Source organism: Microtus ochrogaster, chromosome 7 (assembly GCF_000317375.1).
Source record: "Microtus ochrogaster isolate Prairie Vole_2 chromosome 7, MicOch1.0, whole genome shotgun sequence".
In the NCBI taxonomy this organism is placed as follows: Eukaryota; Metazoa; Chordata; class Mammalia; order Rodentia; family Cricetidae; genus Microtus; species Microtus ochrogaster.
Window position 1 is genome coordinate 16,080,061 of NC_022014.1, and position 9,193 is coordinate 16,089,253.

The following is a 9,193-nucleotide window of genomic DNA, read 5'->3' on the forward strand; positions in this document are numbered from 1 at the left end:
GAAGCAAGGTCTCACTATGCAACCCTGTCTGGCCTGGAACTCACTATATTAACCAAGCTGGCCTTAAACTCTCAGAGATCCACCTGCCTCTGCCTCCTGAGTGTTGGGATTAAACTACCAGGTATAGGAACTTTAGAGGGGGAAAGAAACTAAATTATGACCTTTGCTGCCAGCATTTCCCCAGCATATTGTTTTTTGACCCTTTTGTCTTTTTATTGTTGTTATTTGTTTTTTAAGACAGGGTTTCTCTGTGTAGCCCTGGCTGTCCTGGAACTCACTCTGTAGACCAGGCTGGCCTTGAACTCACAGAGATTCACCTGCCTCAGCCTCCCATGTGCTGGGATTCAAGGTGTGCACCACAATATCTTCCACACACACACACACAACCATGAGAGAGAAAAAGATCTCAGTGCCAGCTAATTACCCTGGTCTCTCTTACTACTATCTGAATTCTTCACACTTGTAATCGAGGAGAGTATATGACTTGGCAGGTGGCTGTACAGGAAATGTTTTGCTGTGTAAATGTTGAGATCAAAGAGTTTCAAAGTCATCCAGAGACCAGCCCTATCTAATTGAAGATTGGTATCTTCTTATCAAAGCAAAACTTTTATAATGTACAGATGGGTTCTTGCCCTGGAAGCCAGGCAGAGCAGAACATTGTAAAAAATGTCTGTCTCTGATCCCACTGGAATGATCCCAAACACTATGCTTCTTTCCATGCCTGAAAATTGGTGAACACCAGCCAACACGATGTGATTCCCCAGATTATCCAACTCCTCCCTGACCTGCACTGCTACACTGATCTGAGACATGGTCCTCCTCCTCAATGCTAGGAGAATCTTTTCTTTAAATTTTACTACATCTTTGGCTTTGCAACAGAGAACAGCAACATCCCTGGGGTAATAGCCAGACCCCCAGAGACACCAGCACTTCTCTGCTACAAAGATTGCCATCTGCTCCAAATTCAAGCAATCAGTTATCTCTAAACTGCCTGTGACACCTGGAGTCAATTCAAGTTCTTGGCCCATGTTCAGGGCTTCTGGGGGGACATTTGGGGGAGGACTGTCTCTGATTTGCTGCATTATCCCTTGTAGGTAATTGACTATGTTGTCTCCATTGCGGAGCATCCTAGTGAGCTTCAAAACTGGTTCCTGGTGCTGGAGTTCAGGGAGGCCACTGCAACACAAGTGGTTGGTCTGAAAATAGTCCAGAAAAACGTAGAGAACTCCTGGACCATCTCTCCCTCTCTGGATGATGGATTTTGCCTTTGCATACCAGTCCCCATCTTCAGTTCGGAAATGCTGAGCTTCATCCACAACAATGTGTTTAATGTTAGCAAAGGTATCTCTCATGAAGGCTGTCCGTGTCACTGCCTGGCAGATGTTTCTCCTGCTGCAAGTGTAAAAAACACAGTCAGGTTTCTTCAGCCAAAAGAAGTAAGTCAACCTAAACTATAGTTACAGTTCCTGAACATGGTTACTACAACCCAGAGCTTAGCCTGTGAATGCCACACTCACTAAAATTGCCCAACAGAAAGAAACGAATGGAGTCAGGCTACATACCTCACAAACCTCTTCAAAGACTGGTTCTCACAAATGTAGAGAATGTCGTCAGTTTGACATCTGAACACATTCCTAATCTTCTCCATGATCCTGAGGGCCAGAGTGGTCTTCCCTGATCCAGGTGTGCCGTGAACAAACAGCTCTCTGTTCTTGCAAAGATCCTTTAAAAGCAGCTGGTACTGCTGGTCTGTGAGTAGCGTCACCACCTCAGAGTTAAACTCTTCGCTTAGGAAGGATCTGAACCCTAACGAGATGATCACAAGGGATTGCAACAGAGCTTCCATCTGCTGCACGCTTGTGAAGTTATAGGATTCGGGGTAAATGGGCGTTTCTAAGCTGGCCCTTCGTGTTTGACCCAGCTGCAAGGCCAAGGGAATGATGCCTAGTCTCCCAGTGTATCCACCCATGTTCACCAGCTTCTGCTTCAGGGTCCGGGAGACTGTCAGAGAATACTTCCTGTACCCCAGATCCAACTTGTTGCAAATGGTGTACAGGATTGGGACATTGTTTGGGGAAATCAGAAGAGCATCACAGATGACACCCTGCTTCTTTTGAAGACCCAGGTCCACAGCCCAGCTGTAGGAGAAAATCAGTATCCCTTGAGAGACAGAGCGCATTTCTGTGTTTATTAAGTTTCTGAGTCCTCTGTGCTCTGAAATGAGGTCCTTGTAGAGCCATTCTGGAGTATATGTAATCCTGTTGGGTGACACTAGGAAAGGAAAAAAATCCAAATAAGTTAGAGACTCACAGGACAAGCTAATAATCACAATGACTGTGGGAATCTTTCTGGAATAAGCACTCTGACACCATTGAGCAGGGAAGAGAGGAGATGTCACCAGGATGGCTCCTGAAAGCCTTCAGATCCCAGGTCTAATCCATACATGCATTTTATACTCTAAATTACAGGGTGGAGTAGGCAAGCATGGAAGATTTTACAGAAGGGTACAGGGCTGTCAACAGGATTTTAAGAACCATGACCTGTGTTTCAGCTATTTCTCCAGATCATTCTGTTTCACGTAGTAAGCAAAGTCATCCTTGGCAAACAAGCAGTACAAACAGTGCCTTAAGTAAATAACTAAATAAATTGATAAATCAGTATCTAATAATTGGTCTTTTCCACTTTAGTCTACCTCATCATTATATGATGTAGATCCTGCCAGCCTTTGGGCCCTACCATGTGTCAAGGATCAGTTTTATGTTAGTAACAAAAAGATAAGCCATCCTGTGTCTGGGGAAGTCCATAACCAGTTGTGATAGACACAAACAACTGAGTACAAAGTAGCAAAGGCAGCAAGAAAGAGCCTCATTAGCACTGTGTGAACATTAGTGAAAAATACAGCTTAGCAAAAAAAAAAAAAGCAAATGCAAGTCTTTACAAGTCTTTATGGGGAAAAAAAAGACACAGCTCAGCTGAGCCTCAGAGGGTGCCATCTAGTTGGCCAGCAAAAGGGTGTGGGACTAGAGAGATAATAAAAAGAGAAGCATGATCTGGGAATTTTGACACAAGGGTTTAATCCCAGGACTCAGGAGACAGAGGTGAGCAGATCTCTGTTGAGTTACAGGCCAACCAGGGCCACATAGTAAGACTGTCTATAAAAAGTAGAAGCATGTATAAATGTGGAGGCAACAAACACCACGGCTCAGTCAGATAACTCCACCCAGTTTGTGTTTCCAGAAGAGAGAGACAAAGAGAGGGGGATGGTGGTACAGGGAAAGCATTCAAGGAGCCGTCTGGACACTTGGCAGAAGCCACATGCTGACCGGCGTAGGCAGCAGAGCAACACCTGCCACGGGTTAGGAGTTAGGGCAGCTTGGTTATAGGGGAGGCAGCATGAAGGAGGTTTCCATTGCGAATGATGGAACTATTTTGTGTGTTGACTGGGATGGTGGCTACACAAAATGATGGGTGTGCCAACATCCCAAACTGCACCACAAAAATGTCTACCTCAAGAGGTTAATTCTGATTTTTAAAAGTCTTTAAAAAGATTTTTATATGTTGTATGCATGAGTATATATAAAGATGCAAGACACCTATAAAACTTTTTGGATGTATACTATTAATAAATGATGTATACCTATTGGGTACATATTATATGTATATGAGTCTCTTAGAATCTGGAGTGTTATAAACCCTGACTGGAATCTAACACAAACTATAGATACACTTCAAAAAAACCAAATTCACACTTGGAAGGCAGAGGTAGGTGGATCTTTGTGAGTTCAAGGCCAGTCTGGTCTACATAGTGAGTTCCAGGACAGCCAGGACCACATAGTGAGACCCTGTCTAAAAATAAAGACAGAAACAAAAAAAAATCAAATTCAAACCAAAATTTGTGTTTCAAATTCAAGGTACAAAGTAGAACCAGGGTTATGTTCATGTCTGTGTCTAACTGTCTGACTGAATGTACAATGAACACTCCAAAAGATAGAATTTTGAACAATTACTTTTTTCCTTTTAAAAAAAAAGGATTTATTTTTTATGTACATGGGTATTTTCTCTGCATGAATGTCTGTGTACTGTGTGTGTACAGTGCCTGCAGAGGCCAGAAGGTGGCTTCTGATCTCCGGGCGCCAGAGTTTCAAATGTTTGTTAGCCTTTCTGTGGATGCTGGGAATCAAATCAGGGTCCCTGTAGGAGCAGCAAGTGCTCTTAACTGCTGAGCTGTCTTTCCAGTCTCTGAACAATTAATTTTTAAAGTGCTTACACAGAGCAATATTCAGATTCTAAAGAAAAATGGGAAGTTGTCAGACAGGAGATACATCTTGGTGATGCTTAGTTAGCTGGATACACAGACAGCTTGGATGCACCAATAAAGTACGTCTGGACAGAGAGAAATACTAGACTGGAGCCAGTAGTATCCTGCTACATTTTTTCTACTGTTATTTTAATTTGACATTGTGTTTGAAATAATTAACCAATGAACTAAAGAAATAAAAGATCATGAATACAGGAAAAGTTGCTTAAAATTATCTTTTCTCTTTGCATTAATACGTTTATTAAGTAAGAATTTAATAAAACCATAAGCTTTTCCTGCATATGGGCAGATCACCATAAGAAATTATAATCATAAAAGAACACACTCTAAAAATGGCATTAACATATAAAATAACAATGTTATAAAGCTTTGAAATGATTGGGACATATGCCACATTTCATTGATTGTAAATGCACTTCAATGTTTCACTAGTCGCATATCTAATAGTTCAATTAGCAATATTATCTTTCAGGGCTAATAAAATGATAATAGGTTGTTAAGCAAGAGAGAAGTTGTGTATAATCAACCAGGCAATCCATGTTGAACTATGAAAAAAAATTACTATTGTAAAACTGACAATTATTTCCAAATCAGCTCACTGATTACATATATTGGCCATCAAAATAATATCGGAATCTTCTCTTTTCTTTTTGATCTAACAAAATGCTTCTAAGATTCTTCTGGAAGAAAATCACCATGGTAAGACCACATTGATGAACATGGGTCTGGGCACATATTTTGGATTGCACTTTGGCAATGTTCATCTAAATGAATAAACAATCATTACTGCTCAGAATTTATCCTTAGAACACATTAATTATTTATAGAAAATGTGTATCATACTGCTTAAAATAGAAAAGGTGCCAGGCTCGTGGCACGTGCCTTTAATTGTGAGTTCCACACCAGCCTGGTCTACAAAGTGAGTTGCAGGTCAGCCAGGGCTATACAGAAAAATCCTGTCTTGAAAAACAAAAGAGAGAGAGAGAGAGGGGGAGAAAGGAAGGGAGGGAGGGATGGAGGGAAAGAGAGAGGGAGGAAGAGAGGAGGGGAGGAGGGAAGAAAGAAAGAAATAAAGAGAAAAAAGATTTTTCAAAATAAGGGAATCTGAAAAAGAAATGATGGCAGAGCATTTGTGGAGTTTAGTTACCTATTTTATTTGTGTGGTAGTTATACAAGTTTCATGGTACAATACTTATTAAATTGTATCTTTGTTCTATGTCCTGTCTGTATGTGAAAGTTTCATAGTGAAATAACTAAAACTAAGAAAAAATCCATGTTTAGAAACACCAGAATGTTTAAAAACATTTTACAATGAAAAAATCAAGACTATCCACGAACAGGGTCATGACGAGATGTGCCTGAACATGGTTCACACTCAGCCCTGTGCTTGCACATAGCAATTAATGAACACACTTGTAGCGGCCTCCATGACGGCACACACCTTTAATTCCAGTAGCCACAATGACACACACCTTTAATCCCACTAGCCATACTAGCTTGCCATAGAAACCAGGCGGTAGTTTTGCACCCCCTTAATCCTAGAACTAGAGAGGATTATAAAATGGGAGGAGACAGCTCTCAGTCTCATTCTGAGGTTTCCTGGAGGCAGGGTCACCATTTTCAGACTGAGGTCGAGGTAAGAGCCAATAGCTGGCTGCTTTGCTTTTCTGGCCTTCAGGTTGAACCCCAGTATCTGTCTCTGAGTTTTTATTAATCATGTTTCACCCATTTTCACTGCTATGTTCCATTCTGTAACTATATTGCAATGTACTTACCCATTGTGGTAGCAGTTGTAAGCCATCATGTGGGTGCTGAGAATCAAACCAGGGTCCTCTGAAAGAGCAGCCAGTGCTTTCCCCTGCTAAGTCATAACTCCAACCCCTCTCTAAACTTCCCCATGAATAGTTTTACATAGACATAAAAATCAAGGGTTTTTTTTTTCTCTAAATATAGGAACAATCAACATGTCCTTTGGTGGCCAGAGATGACCATTACCTGGAAAGTAATCCTTCTGCAATTCTTCCACACTCTTCAAATTCTTATGTATGTACACAGTCTTGCTGCGGGGTGTGGTGTGTACAGTCCTCCTCGAGACGACCATCTGAGGAAAACTGGGGAGATCTGAGGAAACAAGAAACAAGAGTGGAGTATACAGAGGGCAGATCCTGCTTCTTAGCTGAGCCACGTTGACTCGAAGCTGGGATTTGTGGATATTTGCATCTCCGGCACAGATGGAATGGAAGCCAAGCCCAGGTCCTCTGCAAGAGCCACCCATGCTCGTAACCTCTGAGCCGCCTCTCCAAATCCTTAATATTTACTCGCATTGAAATAAAATCTTCTTTGGGCTGGAGAGATGGCTCAGCAGTTAAGAGCACTGGCTGCTCTTCCAGAGGTCCTGAGTTCAATTCCCAGCAACCACATGGTGGCTCACAGCCATCTATAATAAGATCTGGTGCCCTCTTCTGGCCTGCAGGCACACGTGGAAGGAATGTTATATACATAATAAATAAATAAATCTTTTAAAAAAAGAAATAAAATCTTTTCTATTTTGAGAATACTATTTTAAGTGCATGTGAGTAGAAGATGAGAAGGTCGGTGGGGGTAGAGTGCTATGCAGTTCTGAAATGGACCCTTTTGTTTGTTTTGTTACTTTTGAAGTTACCATTGGCTTTCTCTCGTCTAATTTTGTTTTATCTTTCCTTGTCCAAAGCTTATGCCTATCACATCCCTGTTCGCTAGCCTACCATTTATGGTCCTGAAATGGGAAAATGGGGAAATTGTGGTTTGTTCATGAAAAACTCAAAGAAAGCATTAAGAATAATTTTTGTGGGTTGGGAGATGGCCCAGCAGTTAAGAGAACTGACTATTCTTCCAGAGGACCTAGGTTCTGTTCCCAGCACCCACATGGCAGCTCACAACTATCAGTAACTCCAGGTTCAGTGGATCCAATGCCCTCTTCTGGCTTCCACAGGCACTGCACATACATGTTACACAGCTATCATGCAGGTAAAGTATCTATAGATGTAAAATAGAATTAATTTTTTTCTAAGACTGCTTTAAACACGAGAAGAGGAAACTGTCAGGAAGTTAGAAAAGACACAGTTATTGGTGTGGAAAAGGGGTTTGCTGAATAATTAAATACAAGCTGGTCATCAGAAAGGAAGAGGTTTCACCACACACGTGAAGCAAGCAGTGCCAAGCATGGTGGTTCACATCTGTTGCCAACACACTTGAAGGCTGCAGCAGGAGGGTCTTGAATCTGAGGCCAGCCTAGGCTACCCTGCCTCAATTAAACAAGAAAAGAAAGAATGTCGAATAGAAGTAACTAGTTCAGATTGCCCCTGCACCAGCCTCTAGTGGGACTGCCATTGTGGTGAACACAGAATATTCAAGATGAGCAGTCAGGGGGAAGGACAGTGGCCCAACATCTATAGGAGTCAATCTCTTTCCCCAAATACCACAGAATTACACAGCTCCTTTTTCTTTCTGCCCTCCCACCCCCCGGCAAACATTCTAATATTTTAGTCTTGTTCCCTGACCTGAGTCAGTTTCTATCATCCAGGCTGCCCAGTCCTTTGTGGCTAGCTGCTTCTTCTGATTGTCCTTCATCTCCCAGGAGTCAGGCACTTTGGCAAACGCTGCACAGCAGAACTGTCCCACCTTGATTGCACAGACGTACCCACGGAGAGCCCCCTTATCATACACTTCAAGGACGTTGACGTCATATTGCACTTTGTGGACTTGTGAGCAGAAGTGGTGGACAGGCATCTTCCTGATGCAGCCATCAATAGTGGTCCGCAAGGTGGAAGGATTTACCTTTTCCTTTTCACATCCAATAACTTGATGGGTCTCATCATGCACACCGAAAAACACATATCCTCCTTCAGAATTGGCAAGGGCAGAAACACACTTGGGGAGTTTCTCTTTAATGCCCTGGGAAAGGTCTGCCGAGAACATTTGAAATTCAACGTGTGGGGACTCTGTAAAGCTGAGTGTTTCCAGGTACTGAAGCTGCTGTTTACCAAATAAATCAGAAGCTAAGATCATCTGATCATCAACCGCAAGTTCCTGCGGATTTAATAAGTTGGGATCATCAACATTCCCACAAGCCTGAACCTTTCTTCGGAGGAATAGTAGAGCTTCTAGAGAATCCATGACCTCAGTAGATGTGCCACGTCTATGGTACAGATTGGAACACAAGGTGGCGAGCCGCACACCTGAGGCTGCCACGTTCCATGAGTTCACAAATAGTAAAAAGAGTTTTCCCTGCAGCATCTGATCTACATGATTTCTGAACAATGGCGGCAGATCCAGGCCCACTCCATCACTCTCGTAATTGTAGTCTTCATTTTCGACCTCAACCTTGACCACTCCCCCGCCAGAATTCAGCAGAGCACACACTGCTTGCGAGATGGCCTCATTCTGTCTCATCTGCTGCGCAGGGTCCATTCCCGCCCTTTGCCTAACCCCAAGGGTGGCTTTTCCTCCATCTGTGATACATTCAGCAAAGCTCGATTCTGGACCTTCCAAGAAATTCATCTTCTCAACTGTTAGTTGAAATGTTTTCCTGAAGGGGGGGAAAGATAGAACCATTAGGACAGGACAAGAATGAGGAGGCGGGAAAGCAGACGTAAGGACACCTTTCTGAAATTGGCCCTTTATCCCTACACAGCCTGAGGCCAGCTTCATGAAAGAAGCTAAGTCTGTGGGACGCCCATTTTCACTGCAGAACTGATCACAAGTTCATCCTGATTTTGCTTTCTTTTTAAATTTTAGTGTGTATGTGTGTGTATGTGTGTATGTATGTGTGTGTATGTGTGTGTATGTCTGTATGTGTGTATGTGTGTATGTGTGTGTATGTGTGTATGTGTGTGT

At 42.5% G+C, this 9,193-nt stretch overlaps 1 protein-coding gene across 1 annotated transcript; it reads right to left on the bottom strand.

Annotated features, from left to right (window-relative positions):
• Positions 1-593: 593 nt before the first annotated feature.
• On the bottom strand, positions 594-8,857 carry LOC101990601 (schlafen family member 5). Its single transcript, XM_005350246.1, has 4 exons — positions 7,858-8,857; positions 6,314-6,439; positions 1,563-2,271; positions 594-1,392 (listed from the first exon to the last, which is right to left on the bottom strand). Exons 1-4 carry the CDS (start codon positions 8,855-8,857, stop codon positions 594-596), a joined length of 2,634 nt encoding a protein of 877 aa, XP_005350303.1.
• Positions 8,858-9,193: the final 336 nt, after the last annotated feature.

Excerpts from the sequence above, each read along its gene's own strand:
- LOC101990601 (XM_005350246.1), bottom strand. The coding sequence starts at position 8,857 with ATGAATTTCTTGGAAGGTCCAGAATCGAGCTTTGCTGAATGTATCACA. Across the intron at positions 2,272-6,313 it reads GCAGAAGGATTACTTTCCAG|TGTCACCCAACAGGATTACA; the intron begins GTAATGGTCATC and ends TTCCTTTCCTAG. Across the intron at positions 1,393-1,562 it reads TCTTTGAAGAGGTTTGTGAG|CAGGAGAAACATCTGCCAGG; the intron begins GTATGTAGCCTG and ends TTACACTTGCAG.